A 16,312-nucleotide genomic window follows, 5' to 3' on the forward strand; every position below is an offset into this window, starting at 1 on the left:
AAGGTTATTTAATGAGGTCAAAAACTTCCTGCGCACAGGCCCAGCTCTCTGTAAATCCCAGGTTGCTGCACCCGTAATTGTGGACCAGTCTTGGGTTTTCGGGATCGAATTCGATCCGCACGCCGCCATCTCTGTGCGGCCGGAACCCGATGTTGTGCTTGAGGACGCGGATCTCGCCCTGCAGCTCAGGAAGGTGCTTGGCCGCCTTGGCCTGGAGCCTTTCGACATAGTCGGCGTGCACAGACGTGTCGAAGGCCGGCGAGTGCGAGTCATAGATTCCCCCCAGCACGGCACAGCCCTCTTTACGGGGGAAGAGCATCAGAAACTCGCCCTCCTCGACCGGATTGTTCTCCTTGAACATAACCTGGTACGGCAGCGTGTTTTCTATCAGCAGCGTGTGGCCTCTGATAGGACGCAGGGCCGCGTCATGACATCCGTCGATGTCGTTGTACTGGATTCCCGTGCAGTTGATGACGTAATCGGCGTCGACGTGGGCGAAGTTGCGCACCACACCGCGTTGAATAGCCACGCCAAGCTTGAGCAGCTCGTTCGCCAGATACGCGAGGTACTGTGGAGGAGAGATGGTGAAGGTGTCAAACTTGTAAATGTGGCTGACACCGGGGAATTTTTGGTGCTCCTCGCCGATCCACTCGTAATTGTCCACAAACGACTTGAGATCCGGCTCTGTAGCAGGCTCCTTCGGGTCGATTTCTCCCTTGTAGAGCGGGATTTTGGTGACCCAGGCCTCTGGAACTTTACTCAGCTCGTCGAAGATCCGGTACGAAAACTCTGCGCGCTTGTTTCCAGGAGAGCTGGACCACTGCGCTCCTGCCTTGGTGGAGGTATAGATGGGGTCTGCGTCGCCGGGGATTTCCTTGGCCACGACGACGAGATCGCAGTCAAGCTTGCGCCTGAGTGTCAGGGCAGTGGTCAGGCCGATGACGCCCGCACCAACAACAACAATCTTCATTAAGGAAACAAGTTACACCGCAGTGCTGGAATTATGGCTCTGCATCGGGAATTAGGCGATAGATAAGGCTGGCTGATATCGACGCGTCGGCGACGGCGTGCAGGCGGTCGAAGTTTTACCCTCTCAAACAGAAAATTGTTCTATTTCGGGAAATCTGTTTTAATCCATGAAACGATAAGATCCATGAGTCTTGTATCCGAACAACAATTGCTACAGAACCAGCTCCAGCTCAAACAGCTGGACGAACAAAGACAAAAACAAGCCGAGCAAACAAGAAGCTTCCAATCCAAATCGTCGTCCACACAGGAAATGCTGCATAACCTGCGCCAGAAAGAAATGGCCAAGCGAGACCCAACAGACCCGCTGGCAGTGCTGGTTCCGACAGAGGCAAACCCAACAGACATCCTGGCCACCCGGTTTGGTCTGTGGCGCACCATTATTGGCTGTCTTGTGCACTATCTCAAGGAAACAGTGTCTGTGCACGAGGAAATAAGCAGACAGCAAATTAGACTCCATCACGCCATCACCTTCCCGTTCGTCACCCAGGGCCTTGACGGCGAATTTTACCAGCCTGTGAAAGTCAACTCGGGCGCCCCGCAAAGCGGCCAGGGTCTGTTTGGCCACAAGGAGCAGCCGCACCCAGAAACGAACGACGAGTTCGAGATGGCGGAGAAGTTTTTCCTTCCGCTGGGAAACGGCAGCATCCAGGATCTGCCGACCGTGTTATACCAGTATCACTCGAACTCGGCGCTTCTGGCCCAGGCCACTGTCAAGGAGCTCAACGGCACCATCATTCCGCGGCTGGAAGACCTCAAGCGGGACCTGATTGTGAAAATAAAGGAGATTAAGTCGTTGCAGAGCGACTTCAAGAACCAGGTGGCCAGATACCACCAGGAGACAAAGCAGGAGCTGAATGCGTACATCAAGTCCGTCGAGACCGCCAAACACCACCCTGAGCTGCTCACGCCCAAAGACGACCCGTATTTATTGAGATTCAATCTCAACAGACTGATCAAACGGCAGCTGACAGAGGAAAATTATTTGCATGAGGCCTTCAACAACCTGCAGGGGTCGGGCAAAGAGCTGGAGAAAGTTGTGTATATCGAGATCCAGACGGCATTGACCGTGTACGCGAAACTGATCGGCCAGCAGGCTCAGAACGTGTTTGATGGGCTGATCTCTAAATTGGACACAGGACTGCTGACCAAGGACCCCAGCTTCGAATGGGACTCGTTCGTTGCCAAAGACACCAAGAACTTCATCGACGTGAACCTGCCCATGAGACATCTGAGCGAGATCCACTACCAGCACCAAAATGACCCTCTCACGTTCGAGATCCGGTCCGGATTCTTGGAGAGAAAGTCAAAGTATCTCAAGTCCTACTCCAAGGGCTATTACGTGCTGACCCCGACGTTTTTGCACGAGTTCAAGTCTGCCGACCGCAAGCGCGACCCGGTGCCGATCATGTCGCTAGCGGTGGAGGACTGCCAGGTGGCTGAGCACTCAAAGAAAGACGAGCACAACCCGAACTCGTACCATAAGTTTGTTCTACATGCCAAGCAGAACGGACTGCTCCGGAAAGGCCACAACTGGGTGTTCAGAGCAGAGTCGTACGACCAGATGATGAGTTGGTACAATGATCTCAAGAAGGTCACAAGCCTGCCCTCTCCGCAGGCACGGTCTGTCATCGGCTGGGAGCGCAAGAAGCAGGAACGGCTTTCGTCGCTGGCGTCCTCGTCGATGATCTCGAAAAACAGAAGAGACACAGAGTTGACCGGGACCGACCAGTCGAGCTACAAGCGCGGCCAGTCGCCGCGAAGTTCCATTGCGCACCAGTCGCTCAACACGGTGCTGTCGCTGCCGAAGAACCACCACCCTGCCACCGAGACCACGACGGTCGCAGACGCTGAAGTCCAGGCCAAGCCCCGGCTGCCGATCGACATCAACAACAGCTCGTTTGTGACTCTCGAGACGGGTAACGGCTATGTGGACGAGAAGATCGGCGACATGACGCTGTCGGATGAGTCGAAAAAAGATACTCAAATGTAGCAGCATAGCTAAATTTGATTATGTAAGTGTAAAAATAATTAAAATCATGTCTGGACAGACACCACTGATGGTACGACAGGTTTCTGCCGCTGGCACCGGTGCAGAACTGGCATCGCGCTCCGTGTTTGGGCTGTCTACGGCCTTGAGCACTTTTTTGGGAGCGTTGGTGCTTGCGTGGGCCGTCTACAAGTGCATCGACGCCTCTCTTCTTCGCTTTCTCGTGGTGCCTCCTCACAACTACCGGGACGCGATCGCGCGCAGCCTGGAAAAAGGGGCGATTCCAGAGTCTGTCGTGGGCATCAAGCACAGCTCTTTCCGCAGAAGACTGGTTCTAGCTGCCCATAAGCCGCAACTGTACTCCACCATGAAACTCAACAGAGACTCTGTGGCGACGTCGAAACTGCGTCTGGCCAGAGTCGACAAAGACGACCCCCACTTCGTTGACCGTCTGCGTCCTGCCGACCCAGTTTCAAAACGCAGACTCATCTTTGGTTACTTCCACCCCTTCAGCGACGCAAATGGCGGCGGCGAAAGAGTCCTCTGGGAGGCAGTGTACTATACGCTAAAACAGTCGGAGCAGAATGTGGTCGCCATATACACGTTCACAGCGGCAGACGATGTGTGTGTGAGCTCGCTTTTGCAATCTGTGCGCTCCACGTTCGGAATTGATTTATTTGCAGACGGCCTCAATGACCGTATAGTTTTTATTCAGCTCAACAACAGGTATAAATGGCTTATTGACGGCGGGTCGTGGAAACACTTGACAATTATTGGCCAGGCGTTGGGTTCTATTTTTGTGTGTTTCAGCAGCTTGACAAAACTCGTGCCCGACGTGTTCATCGACACCCAGGGCCTGCCCTTTTGCTATCCGCTGGTGGCTCTTTTGCATATTCCCGTGGTTGCGTATGTGCACTATCCGCTGATTTCGTCTGACATGCTTAACAAGCTGAGCTCAAAAAGTGTCTACATCCTGCTCAAGTACGTCTATTGGACCCTGATGATGAAACTGTACCAGCTGGCTGCGACTTTTATTGACTGCACCCTGTGCAACTCGACCTGGACCTGCGACCATGTTCGCGCCATCTGGGGCAGCAATGCAAAAACAAGCCCTCAGATCCTTTATCCACCGACCGGCATTGAGGAGTCCAGGATTGCCGACCCACTGGGAGAAAAAGACCGTGTTTTGTTGTACCTGGCGCAGTTCCGGCCAGAGAAAAGGCACAGGCTCTTGCTGAAGGAGTTTGCCAAGTATGCCAGAAACAGCGCTGTGCCGTTTACGTTGGCGCTGGTCGGATCAACAAGGTCCAAACAGGACGAGGAAACGGTGCGAGAGCTCAAGTTGCTGGCAGAGCAGCTAGAAATTTCCTCCCTGGTTGCTTTTGAGGTGAACGCTCCTCGCAAAACCGTCGACGAGTACCTGTCGCGGGCTGCGTACGGACTCAATGTGATGTGGAACGAGCATTTTGGTATCTCTGTGGTCGAGTACATGCTCAACGGCGCCATTCCCATAGTTCACGCCAGTGCTGGTCCGCTGCTGGACATTGTGCTCCCTGTTGAAAAAGACGAGGTTGTGGCGCCTGAAACCAAGCATGCGACACCGTCGGGCTTCTTTTTCGCTGATCCGTCGGATCCCGACTACAAGGGATTGTATCCGTCTCTAAATGAAGTGCTCCTCAAAGCTGACCGTCTAGATAAGGACGAGGCGATCGCTGTTCGCAAAGCAGGCCAGCTGGTGGCGCAGAAAAAGTTCGCAAAGGACGTGTTTGGTCGTGAATGGACGCAGGTGGTGGCGCTGGCCAAGAAATTTGAGCTTGAGAAACGCCAGTCTAGAAACAAGGTGGAGATGGTGTACTGATCGAAAATTATTTGAACACTGCCAAATAAATTTTTCTGCACAATTTTTTTTTTTTTATCATGGCTGAATCGACTAAACTGAACACCAACCCAGAGGTGTTGCTCAAGAAGCGGAAGAACGCCGACAGACTCCGTCTAGAGAAACAGGAGCAGGCACGTAAGAAGCTCGAGGAACAGAAGAAACGCAAACAACAGCAAAGAAAGGCAAGGTTTATCAGAGCAGAAACCCTAGTGGCTAAACATCGCGCATCAGAAAGAGAACAGTACCGTGTGAAGCGCGTGTCTCAGCATGAACGGAGCTCTGCTGTGCCGGAAGAGTCCGATGAGCGTCTTTTGTTTGTGGTCCGTATCCCCGGCCCGCATGGTGCCAAAGTGCCCTCCAAAGCCAGGAAAGTGCTTGAACTGCTGCGTCTAGAGCACGTGTACACAGGAACTTTCATCAAGTTGAACGCTGCCGTCAAACCTCTCCTCAGACTGACCAGTCCGTACATCGCCATCGGCACTCCATCGCTTGCTACTGTCCGAAACTTGATCCAGAAACGTGCCACGGCTAGTATCGTGGAGGACGGAACAACCAAGAAGGTGAACTTGGATGACAACAATTTGATTGAAGACCAGCTTGGAGACTACGGCATCATCTGTGTGGAAGACATCATCCACGAGATTGCCACATTGGGCGACTCGTTCAAACAGTGTGTCAAGTTTTTGGATCCATTCAAACTTAGCCCACCTGTGCACGGCTGGGGCCCTCTTAGTAAGCTGAAACGTCTTGAGCTCAGAGAGGAGAAGCCAAAGGTGAACAATGCGGCCACTGCTCCACTCGAGGAGGTCGACATCGACCAGTTTGTGTCTGAGCAGATCTGAGTGGGTGAGTACGTAAGCGGTTTGGTAATACGAAATAAAAAGACAGGAATGAGTAAGTGGATGGTTTTTCAATTTTTCCCGGTACCGGCGCAAAATAGTTGCATCATTTTGCAATCATGAGTAAGAACATTGTGCTTCTCCCTGGTGATCACGTGGGCCCCGAGGTTGTTGCGGAGGCCGTCAAGGTTCTCGAGGCTGTCTCGTCGGCAATCGGCGTTAAGTTCAACTTTTCCAAGCACCTGATCGGCGGTGCCTCGATCGATGCTTATGGGGTGCCATTGTCCGACGAGGCCCTCGAAGCCGCCAAGAAGGCTGACGCCGTTTTGCTTGGAGCCGTCGGAGGACCTAAGTGGGGAACCGGCTCCGTGCGTCCTGAGCAGGATCTGTTGAAGATCAGAAAAGAGCTCAACTTGTACGCGAACCTGCGTCCATGCAGTTTTGCTTCCGACGCTCTTCTGAAGCTATCTCCACTGAAATCAGAAATCGTCAAGGGCACTGACTTTGTTGTTGTGCGTGAGTTGGTTGGTGGAATCTACTTTGGTGACCGCAAGGAGGATGCCGGCGACGGAGTTGCCAGCGACACTGAGAGCTATTCTGTTCCAGAGGTGCAGAGAATCACGAGAATGGCGGCCTTTTTGGCGCTGCAGAGCGACCCACCGCTGCCACTGTGGTCGCTGGACAAAGCCAACGTGCTTGCATCCTCGCGTTTGTGGCGGAAGACTGTTGAGGAGACCATCAAGAACGAGTTCCCGCAGCTGACGGTGCAGCACCAGCTGATCGACTCGGCAGCCATGATTTTGGTCAAGTCGCCAACGAAACTCAACGGTGTCATTGTCACCAACAACATGTTTGGCGACATCATCAGTGACGAGGCCAGTGTGATTCCTGGGTCTCTGGGCCTGCTGCCTTCTGCCTCGTTGGCGTCTCTGCCAGACACAAACAAGGCGTTTGGTCTTTACGAGCCCTGCCACGGCTCGGCGCCAGATTTGGGCCCGGGCAAGATCAATCCATTGGCCACAATTTTGTCTGCCGCCATGATGCTGAAGCTGTCGCTGGACTTGGTGGATGCCGGCCGTGCGATCGAGCAGGCCGTCAAGAACGTCCTGGATGCAGGTATCATGACTGCCGATTTGGGTGGAAGCTCCTCAACACAGGAAGTTGGTGATGCTGTTGCGCAGGAGGTGGCCAAGCTACTCAAGAACTAAATAAGGGAGAAAAAAAAGTAGGATCTCGAATAATTCCTAAATAATCCCAAAAATCCTAAACACGCACGCCTCACAGATTTTATTTTTTTCGACGCGACGCTCTATTGTTTATTTTTTAGCTTTTCCATGTCAACATGAGATTCGGTGTCGTATTCGTGATCACCCAAGTCCTAGCAGACTTTACGTATTTGGGTTGCTACAGCTCGGATGCCATTTCCGGCCTGACCAAGAAGGACTCGTACACATGGCAGAGCTCCAGCCATTGCACGGAGCAGTGTTCGGGACACGCAGTTGCTGCATTGATCAACGGCCAGGACTGCTATTGCGGAGACGACGTGCCTTCGGACAACCCCGACGGCTCGTGCACAACGTCCTGCACTGGTTATCCCATGGAGAAGTGTGGTGGTAGCGACTCTTATTCCGTCTATGTTGACGAGTCTGAGGAAAACGACGACGACAGTTCGTCGGCGCAGTCGTCGCACTCGTCCACAGACGATGCCACTTCCACCTCCTCCACCTCCACCACCTCCTCCTCCAGTTCCAGTCTGTCCAGCTCCTCAACATCGTCTTCCTCCACGCAAAGTTCCTCCCCACAGAGCTCCACCATGTCTTCCACAGACTCGTCTCCAACGTCCTCAAGTCTGTCCGCTAGCTCGACTACAACAAGCTCGATTTCGTCCTTTTCTGTCTCCCAGAGCTCGTCGTCGTCTTCAACCACCTCTTCGTCCACACCCTCATCCGAATCAGTGCGGATAACTACGTCCGTTTCACCTGGAAACATGCAGACCTCCATCATCTACATCACGCAGTCCGTCGCTACAGCCACCTCGGCGTCGGCTGCCGCGTCGTCCTCAAGTGCCTCGAGCGCCAACAACAGGTCCACGGGGCTCAGCAAGGGCGCGAAGGCCGGAATCGCTGTCGGGTCGATCCTCGGAGCTTTGCTGCTCTTGGGACTTCTGCTCCTGTTCCTGTTTTGGCGCAGACGCCAGCGCGACGACAGAGACAACCTCAGCGAAAAGCGCGCATCCAGCATTTTGGCGTCGTCTCCCCGTCAGCCTCCAGCTGGCTCGCGAGGTGCGGCAGCAGGAATCGGAGCCAACGCATTCGGATTCATGTCCGAGGACGACAGACTGGACATGCCGGGCACGTCGAGACGGTTCAGCGACGGGTCGTTGCCGGACGCTGCCGCTGGAGCCGCGGTGCCGCCGAATAGTGCCCGACAGGGAGGTTTGCGGGTGGTAAACCCAGATCTCAGCGACGAAGAATAAATTGCATATAAACACTTACATAAAATTCAATGTCCTGCCCATTCGATCGAGTTCAGGTCGATACCCTCGTTGACCATCTCCCACAGCGGACTCAGCTCCCGCAGGAACTTGACTCTCTCGGTCAGGGCCTGGATCACGTAGTCGACCTCGGCCTCGGTGGTGAATCTACCGATGCCGAACCGGATCGATGAGTGTGCAAGGGCGTCGTCGGCGCCCAGAGCATGCAGAACGTACGAAGGCTCAAGAGACGCAGACGTGCAGGCGGATCCGGACGAAAGAGCAATGTCCTTCAATGCCATCAAAAGAGACTCCCCCTCGATGTACGCAAACGAAACGTTAACGCAGCCAGGGTATCTGTGGATGCGGGATCCGTTCAGTTGTGTGTGCTCCATAGACAGCAGGGCATCCATCAGCTTCGTGCTCAGGGCCTTAATGTGGGCCTGGTCTGCATCGTACTCTTGCACCATCAGTCTTGCAGCCTCCCCAAAGCCACAAACAAGCGGAGGAGCCAGTGTTCCGGACCGCAGACCTCTCTCTTGGCCTCCACCATTGATTATTGGGTCCAGTCTGACTCTAGGCCGTCTTCGCACGTACGTGGCACCAACACCCATAGGTCCATATATCTTGTGTGAGGAAATCGACATCAGGTCAATGTTGCACTTGTTGACGTCGATCGGTATCTTGCCGTAAGCCTGGGCGGCGTCGGTGTGGAAGAACACCTTGTGCGAGCGACAGATGCGGCCAATATCCTCCAAAGGCTGGATCACTCCTATTTCGTTGTTCACAGCCATAACAGACACTAAACTGGTATCTTTTCTGATAGACTTCTCCAGAAGCTCCAAATCGATCAGGCCGTCCGAGTTGACCGGCAAATATGTCACCTCGAAGCCCTCATCTTGCAGATGTCTGCAGGAATCCAGAACGCACTTGTGTTCCGTCTGGGTGGTGATGATGTGCTTCTTGCTCTTACCGTAGAACCGGGCAACGCCCTTCAGGGCCATGTTGTTACATTCTGTGGCGCCCGAAGTGAAAATAATCTCCTTTGGGTCTGCACCGATCACGGCAGCGACGTTTGCGCGCGCCTCCTCAACGGCCTTATCGGTCTCCCATCCATAGGCGTGGGTAGACGAATGCGGGTTGCCGTAAAGCCCCGTATAGAATTCCAACATTTTGTCCAACACACGTGGGTCTGTCGGCGTTGTTGCCTGCATGTCCAAGTATATCGGTCTTGTGCCATACTCCGAAGGATCTCTTGTTGCCGATTTGAGAGAAATCGATGATCCCTGAGGCGGCTGGGCCCCAGAAGTCGGCATTGCCTGCTTGACGCCACTCGACGATGTCCTTCTCAGCGCAGAGACGGAAAAGCGTCTCACGCTAGCTCCGATCCTGAACCTGTACATGAAGAGTGCTGAAAATTAAATTAGATGAAATAAAATGTTTTTTGCCTCCAACTAAATCACCGACCTATTAAATCCGACGCGACGGAAAATCATTTTTCAATGAACGACTTTACCATCTCGCTGGTCAGCGGCGGGGCTGCGGGGACAGCCACCGACCTGGCGTTTTTCCCGATCGACACCATCAAGACGCGTGTCCAGGCGCGCGGCGGGTTTCTCAAAAACGGCGGGTTTCGGGGGCTTTATCGTGGCCTCGGGTCGGCCGTCGTGGCCTCTGCTCCTTCCGCGTCGCTGTTTTTTGTCACCTACGACGCTCTCAAACACAGCCTCATAAACAACGGCACTCCCGCCGCCCTGTCACACATGGCTGCCGCTTCGTGCGGAGAAGTCGCCGCGTGCATGGTGAGAGTTCCCGCCGAGGTGATCAAACAGCGGACCCAGTCGATGCAGTTCCGCACCTCTGCACAGGCACTGCGCCACATCCTCGGAAACGTTTCTGGCGAGGGCGTCCTCAACGGCCTCTACCGCGGGTGGAGCACCACGATCATGCGCGAGATCCCGTTCACAATCATCCAGTTTCCCTTATACGAGTACCTCAAGACGCTGTGGGGCGCAGACGGCGCGCTTTCGCCGGCCAGGGGAGCCGTGTGCGGGTCTGTGGCTGGAGGCGTGGCTGCGGCAGCAACCACGCCGCTGGACCTGCTCAAGACACGGCTCATGCTGAGCCACGGCAAGGTGGGTGTGTGGAAGCTGGCGCGGCAAATTGCCCGCGACGAGGGCTACTCGGCCTTTCTCCGCGGCATCGGCCCGCGAACCATGTGGATCAGCGCCGGGGGCGCTATTTTCCTCGGGGTCTACGAAAACGTGCGGGCCCTCCTAGACAAGAACCTATAGATTATCATAAAAAGCGCTCTATTCGACGTCCATCGCGAACTTAAAGCCTGTGCTCTGCTGCGTAAGCGACTTCCACAGATTTTTGTGCTGTTTCAGCTGCTTTCCGTTGAGTTGCAGCAGTCGCTCGAATATCTCGTAGATCGGCAGCTGCACGTCCAGCTCGCCGATATCGTCGTTCGACTCGACCTGGCCGACTTTCTCGAGCAGCCGGGCATCCATCTCGCCCGCAGCAACGCACCGCCTCACAAACTCCAGCACCGTTGCCGGATGGAAGCCCGAGACCTGGTCCTGCTTGTTGCGGAAAAACCGTGCCACCTCCTCCAGCTTGCACTCGGGAACAAAATTCGCCGTCAGGGCAACTGTGTCCTCCAGGTTGATGACCGTGTGCCACCAGCCAGCAGGAACATGCAGACACTCTCCAGGAAATGTGATGCCAATGGCGCAACGCTGCTCTGCTCTGGTGACCTTGAGAGTGTCATTGAAAAACCCGGATAGCACCCACTCTGCAAGGCCCAGCGGAGACGTCACCTCGCTCTCGTCCTCGTTGGTGTGCACGCCCGGCGGAGTCACCTCGGGCGGGAGCATGATCCACAGCTTCGAGCCGTCCAGCACCGTGTTCCACGCAGACGTGTTGTTGGGGTCCTTGTGGAACGTCGAGCCCGACCGGTGCGGGCCCACAATCAGCCACGTGTGGTCGGGACGGCACGAGTGGCCGTGGCGCGTGAACACGTCAAACATGTCCTCCGAAAAAACGCCCGGACGCACAAACTCTGTCTTGAGTTGTTTCATGGCCTCGGAGCTGCAGTCAAACAGATACAGCGGGCTTTCGTCCTGGTTGCTGGCGCAGTACTCGGCGTACAGTTTTAGCGACCACTGCACACACTCCTGGCGGAAAACGGTGTCGGGAAAGCGGGCTGTGAGGGTGTCTATTGTCCACGCTGGCCAGCGAGCAGGATCGGAGGACTTGAGGATGAACGGGCGGTCGTGGAAACGCGAGGAGAAGAGCGATGGGGTCATGGTATCCTCGTCAAGCCGCGGAATGGAGAGATCGTATGGAATATTGACCGAGGCCGGCAGGACCTGGTGTCTGCGCTGGTTTTCTGCAATTATGATATTTTCGAAGAGCCGAGAATAGTCGACCTGGGAATTTTGATACGGAACAAATAGCAAGTCTGAGTGCACGATGCTGCAGTCTATGGCGCTCTGCCTGCATCTGAGAACGCTCTCTTTCCAGCTTCCCAGCCAGCGGTCGAACTTCTCGCCCTTAAGATATATCTGCTTCCATAGCTCATCAGAGCTGGTAAAGGCGTAGAAAAATCGGGACACACACATCACATGGCCCAGGTCAGTTGCCGAGTCTAGAAATCCTAGAATATCCATTATCACCTGCTCTGGGAATCTGTGAAAATCGCCCATCGACATGCGCAGCTTTTCTTCGGTCTCCTTTCCGGCGAGCAGCAAATTCCCAGCAGGACGTATTTTCAGAGGGTGGCTCACCACCTGCAATGACAAGGATGCAGGAATAGCATATGGATGAAAAGTCGCCGTCTTGGGCGTCTTCCGACGTTTACGAGATTCTGTCGTCTGCTCTGGCATATATTTTTTGAAAATTTATTTTTTTTTTCGACGCGTCGATCTATGTACATTATTTCTCAACCACCAGCGGCTTCGGACGTTTCTCGACGTATTCCTTCAGCCGCAGCTTCTTGACGTGCGGACGCTCATACGTCTTTGGGTATATTACCCGCTCGTCGGCAGGATTGGCAAACTCCTCCTTGTACACAGGCGGCTTCCCGGCCTGCTCGCTCCACAGCTGTTTGATCTCAAAAAAGCAAGACATGCACAGAAAATGCGACCTTTTGTACTTTCCGCACGACGGACACCGATTAAGGTTGTGGTTGGGCTTGATCTGCTTGCTTCCCGGCGTGTAGAGACGCAGCCGGCGCTTCATGTGGGAGGTTTTTTTCTTTGGGGCTGCCAAAACGAGACCGTTGTCCAGGAACGACGGAAGCAGTTTGGAAGGCAGTTTGTTGCGCAGGCGGTCTAGGAACGACTCTGCCGGAGCCCACAGTGCGTTCGCGAGAGCCGGCACAGCTGGCAGGGCGAGTCTGGCGGCGAGTCCGGGCAGCGGATGAGCGATTGCAAGAGACATGAGAGCAGGTTGTGATGCTGGAAAAATATTTTATTGTCGATTTATTTAGGCAGGAGGGAAAAAGCAGGCGTGCACAGGTGCATGCGTGTTATGCTCTCAAATTGTTGTTTTTCGCGTCTAAGTAGCGTGTAAATAAGATCCAAATTTAACAACTAACGAATAAACTCTTTGATATGACAGACTTCCAGGGCGTCTCCGATGCCGCTTCTCTGCTGCAGCCGAAATCCTACGTCGGATTCGACACGATCACCACGCAGATCGAAAACAGACTTCTTAAACGGGGCTTCACGCTGAATGTTATGGTTGTTGGCCACTCTGGCCTGGGAAAGAGCACGCTGGTCAACACGCTGTTTGCACAGCATGTGATTGACTCGAGCGGCAGAAAAACGATCTACGAGCCGGTCGACAAGACCTGCGAGGTGAAGGTTACGTCTCAGACTCTGGTGGAGAATAACGTCAAGCTGGCCCTGAACGTGATCGACACGCCAGGATTTGGCGACCAAGTGAACAACGAAAAGTGCTGGGAGCCGATTCTAAAGTACATCAAGGACCAGCAGAACCAGTACCTTAGAAAAGAACTGAACGCCACGAGAGAAACATACATCAAAGACACTAGAGTCCACTGCATTCTCTACTTCATCGAGCCGACGAACTACGGGCTCAAGAAACTGGACATCATTGCGTTGAGAAAATTGACAGAGGTCTCCAACGTGGTGCCGGTGATCGCCAAGGCAGACACCTTGACCCTGGAGGAAAGAGCCAACCTCAAGTCCGTTCTGCAGGAACAGTTCAAATACTACAACTTCAGAATGTATCCGTACGAGTTCAGCCTGGGCGAGGACGGCCTCACTGCCGAAGAGAGACAATTGAACAGCGACATCCAGTCGCTCTTGCCTTTTGCCATTATTGGCTCCGAGAACATCATCACCACTCCATCCGGGGAGGTTATTCGCGGGAGAAGAACCAAGTGGGGTCTCATCAACGTCGAGGACGTCACTCAGTGCGAGTTTGTCTATCTGAGAGACTTCCTGACCAGGACACATCTCCACGACCTGATCGAGACCACTGCCTACGTCCACTACGAGAGTTTCAGAACCAAGCAGCTCACCGCTCTCAGAGAGAACGTGGGGGCAAGAAACACGCAGTACCAGCCGCAGGGCCCTGTTCCGGCCCCTGCGCCCGGCCCTGGCCCGTCCATGGTGGGAGGAATTCCTCAAATGTCTTGAAAGTGCAATTTTTTTCTAGTGAGAATAATTAAAGTTAAGGTGCTAAATGTCCCAGCTCTTGAGACTCCTGCTCGTCCAGCTGTTCGTCCTGCTTGATCTCCTGCAACGACTCTGGCCGCTCGGCCTGGTCTCTGCTGGCAATGTAGTTTTCCAGCTCCGAGCCGTCGTCGAAGGCGGCCGTAAACGGGATTTTGGTCAGCGACGAGGGCAACGACGTTCTTGCACTAAACGAGCGTGTAGGCTTCTGTCTTGCGGCAGATTTCTCCCACGGGAAGATCGGGTGTGTACTTGCGTAGTCGTCCTGCGGGCTTTCAACGTCCAATTGCGAAAGCGAGTGGACCAGCTCTCTGGTGTCATTTTCCTCCTCCGACAAGCTAGCGTCCTCCCATTTGTTTGGTCCCCGCGACTCGTTCAGCTTCCAGGCTTCTCCTCGGTTCTCCTCGTACTTTTCTGGCTCCGATTCCGGCTCCTTGTAGTAGTATTGGTGGTGAACAACGGGTGGCGGTGGTTGGGGTTCCACTGCAGCTTCAACAGCCTCAACACGGTCTGGATCTGGCGCTTCGGTGATTTGAGGGGCCTCGGTCCGAAAACGTGCGTCTTCCTCGATCGATTCATAGACGTCATGCCAAATTTGGTAGACGTTCTTGTTGTCTGCAACTTTGAACAGTGAAGGGTCCCTGCGCAACTGGCTGGCAAAGGTCGGGTCCCACGGCTTCTTGGCGCCAATGAAATGAAAAAGCTTGATGTCGTGGAAGTAGCGCTGCAGAGCCGGCAAGTACTCGTAGTGCGAGTTCAGCGTGCAGTTGTATATGAACGGCAGTCGCAGCCAGCGCGAGATGCCACCGTGGTACAGGTCTGGGTTGAAGTAGTGGTTTAGCAGGCCCTGATCGGCGCCGTCAAACGACTCTGTCGACTCATACAGGTCCATCAATTCCTGAAATACAGTCATGTTCGGTTGCAGCACCATAAACCCGGAATTGAACAGGTCCGGCCAGCCGCAATCGGGCGCCGCCATGACCTGCGAAGCGTCAAAATTGCGCGCAAACAAATGGTCTAGGTTTTGCAAGGGCAAAGTGTCTGCGTCGAGATAAACGAGCTTCGAGTACTCCACCAGTCGCCATAGGTTGATTTTGGAAAGGGTGTATGCCAGGTCCGGCCGATTAAGGACAGATTCTAGTGTGTGGGGGGAGTTGGAAACAAGGATGTTGTCGTCAATGCTGATGAGGTCCGAAAACAGCTTGTAGGCGGTCAGCAAGGCAATTGTGTCTTTGTTGACGTTTTTGGCCGAGTAAAGGAGAATCACGGGGAATTGGGCATTTGTGTTGGAGAGGGCCTTGCGGACAGCAAGGACTCCTGGTAGATATGTGTTGTCGAGCAGGAGAAGAGCGTAGGCCGACATGGGGAGCGCAAAAAAGGAAGGCTATAAGTACGAGAGGTGGTTGTTTTAATAGCTAAATTAATTTGTAGCAGCTTTGTGTGGGGTGGAAATCCCAGCGCGCCGGTCGACGCGACGGTTTGCCCACTTGTGGACTCAACATGACACTGTGTGCGTTATTTTAAATGTCCGCTCTTGTTTCTTGCCTATTTAGGCGAGCTGTCGCATGTGGTATTATGCATGCAGAAAATTACAACCACATGGAGAGAAAAAGTATGAGAACAGGCAGCGGTGTCAGTGCAGAGTCAAGTGGTTCTCGATTGTAGCCGAACCAGCTCCTCTAGATATGCCTCGTCCACATCGAAGAAGCCGGGGTTTTTCCAGAACAAGTATCGCAACAGTTCGCGGAGCTGTTTTTGGTCGACAGCCTTCCCAGTACTTTTTTCAAACTCGCGCACCAGATACCGGATTTTTTCCAGCTCGCCTTGGTCGACCACGTTTCGCAACTCCATCACGTCTTCAGGCCCACAGTCGTTACTGCCACTGCCCTGCTGTCCAATCAGGACCTGGTATCTGTTGCGTGCGGCCAGAAAAGTGCCCACATTTGCGAGCTCGGCAATCTCCACCCATGATTTTCCAGCCTTCTTAAGGTCGATGATCATCTGGTCCTGTTCCTTGGTAAATTTTGACTTGCGCTTTGCTCGTCGAGTCGGCTGTCGGCGTAATGACTCGGGCGACGGCTCCAGCTTGTCGAAAGGCGGCGTCGGTAATTGTTGCGACAGCTTGTAAGCCAGTGGCGAGATCCCATGGGTCTGGATTGTGATTGGCTTGGGCGGAGGAGGCTGCGGAGCCATGATAAGCGGAGGTTGCGGGGGGAAGTACGTCTGCGGCGATCGTTGGTATTGAAACGGAGTGTAAGGATAGCTGATTTGCTGTGGCTGGGGTTGGTTTTGCCCGACCCGGTACGGGGGAAATTGGGAGGCGTACTGGTTTTGGACGTTGTGGCCCCTGTTATCAGCTGGATGGCTAATATTTCGGTCCATACTTCATTTCGAAAG

The 16,312-nt window shown here is 54.0% G+C and overlaps 12 protein-coding genes across 12 annotated transcripts; 7 read left to right on the plus strand and 5 right to left on the minus strand.

Annotated features, from left to right (window-relative positions):
• Positions 1-4: 4 nt before the first annotated feature.
• Positions 5-5,776, minus strand: OGAPODRAFT_95873 (uncharacterized protein; the record flags this gene model as incomplete). Its single annotated transcript, XM_018357835.1, has 1 exon — positions 5-5,776. The coding sequence occupies exon 1, from the start codon at positions 968-970 to the stop codon at positions 5-7; it is 966 nt and encodes a 321-aa protein (XP_018208703.1). The 5' UTR covers positions 971-5,776.
• Positions 12-3,073, plus strand: OGAPODRAFT_17428 (uncharacterized protein). Its single transcript, XM_018355110.1, has one exon. It carries the CDS (start codon positions 1,154-1,156, stop codon positions 3,017-3,019), a length of 1,866 nt encoding a protein of 621 aa, XP_018208705.1. The 5' UTR covers positions 12-1,153; the 3' UTR covers positions 3,020-3,073.
• Positions 12-5,776, plus strand: OGAPODRAFT_103274 (alpha-1,2-mannosyltransferase). The gene has a single exon (XM_018353165.1). The coding sequence runs from the start codon at positions 2,991-2,993 to the stop codon at positions 4,872-4,874; it is 1,884 nt and encodes a 627-aa protein (XP_018208704.1). The 5' UTR covers positions 12-2,990; the 3' UTR covers positions 4,875-5,776.
• Positions 4,952-5,728, plus strand: OGAPODRAFT_43478 (uncharacterized protein; the record flags this gene model as incomplete). Its single annotated transcript, XM_018355454.1, has 1 exon — positions 4,952-5,728. A coding segment is annotated over one exon (777 nt), but the record flags the coding sequence as incomplete, so codon positions are not given.
• On the plus strand, positions 5,730-9,629 carry OGAPODRAFT_103282 (uncharacterized protein). Its single transcript, XM_018353167.1, has one exon. The coding sequence runs from the start codon at positions 7,077-7,079 to the stop codon at positions 8,208-8,210; it is 1,134 nt and encodes a 377-aa protein (XP_018208707.1). The 5' UTR covers positions 5,730-7,076; the 3' UTR covers positions 8,211-9,629.
• On the plus strand, positions 5,826-7,005 carry OGAPODRAFT_17429 (beta-isopropylmalate dehydrogenase). The gene has a single exon (XM_018355111.1). The coding sequence runs from the start codon at positions 5,854-5,856 to the stop codon at positions 6,940-6,942; it is 1,089 nt and encodes a 362-aa protein (XP_018208708.1). The 5' UTR covers positions 5,826-5,853; the 3' UTR covers positions 6,943-7,005.
• OGAPODRAFT_17430 (uncharacterized protein) lies at positions 8,198-9,629 on the minus strand. The gene has a single exon (XM_018355112.1). It carries the CDS (start codon positions 9,608-9,610, stop codon positions 8,237-8,239), a length of 1,374 nt encoding a protein of 457 aa, XP_018208709.1. The 5' UTR covers positions 9,611-9,629; the 3' UTR covers positions 8,198-8,236.
• Positions 9,630-9,709: 80 nt separating this feature from the next.
• On the plus strand, positions 9,710-10,501 carry OGAPODRAFT_51722 (uncharacterized protein; the record flags this gene model as incomplete). The annotated part of the gene is made up of 1 exon (XM_018355710.1): positions 9,710-10,501. One exon carries the CDS (start codon positions 9,710-9,712, stop codon positions 10,499-10,501), a length of 792 nt encoding a protein of 263 aa, XP_018208710.1.
• On the minus strand, positions 9,850-12,098 carry OGAPODRAFT_17431 (uncharacterized protein). The gene has a single exon (XM_018355113.1). It carries the CDS (start codon positions 11,516-11,518, stop codon positions 10,520-10,522), a length of 999 nt encoding a protein of 332 aa, XP_018208711.1. The 5' UTR covers positions 11,519-12,098; the 3' UTR covers positions 9,850-10,519.
• OGAPODRAFT_83725 (uncharacterized protein) lies at positions 9,850-16,308 on the plus strand. The gene is made up of 2 exons (XM_018356729.1): positions 9,850-11,845; positions 12,872-16,308. Exons 1-2 carry the CDS (start codon positions 11,837-11,839, stop codon positions 13,877-13,879), a joined length of 1,017 nt encoding a protein of 338 aa, XP_018208712.1. The 5' UTR covers positions 9,850-11,836; the 3' UTR covers positions 13,880-16,308.
• Positions 12,847-16,308, minus strand: OGAPODRAFT_17433 (uncharacterized protein). Its single transcript, XM_018355114.1, has one exon. It carries the CDS (start codon positions 15,276-15,278, stop codon positions 13,914-13,916), a length of 1,365 nt encoding a protein of 454 aa, XP_018208713.1. The 5' UTR covers positions 15,279-16,308; the 3' UTR covers positions 12,847-13,913.
• Positions 15,560-16,108, minus strand: OGAPODRAFT_10401 (uncharacterized protein; the record flags this gene model as incomplete). Its single annotated transcript, XM_018353208.1, has 1 exon — positions 15,560-16,108. The coding sequence occupies one exon, from the start codon at positions 16,106-16,108 to the stop codon at positions 15,560-15,562; it is 549 nt and encodes a 182-aa protein (XP_018208714.1).
• Positions 16,309-16,312: the final 4 nt, after the last annotated feature.

The sequence above is a fragment of the Ogataea polymorpha genome, assembly GCF_001664045.1.
Source record: "Ogataea polymorpha strain NCYC 495 leu1.1 chromosome Unknown OGAPOscaffold_7, whole genome shotgun sequence".
NCBI classification, from domain to species: Eukaryota; Fungi; Ascomycota; class Pichiomycetes; order Pichiales; family Pichiaceae; genus Ogataea; species Ogataea polymorpha.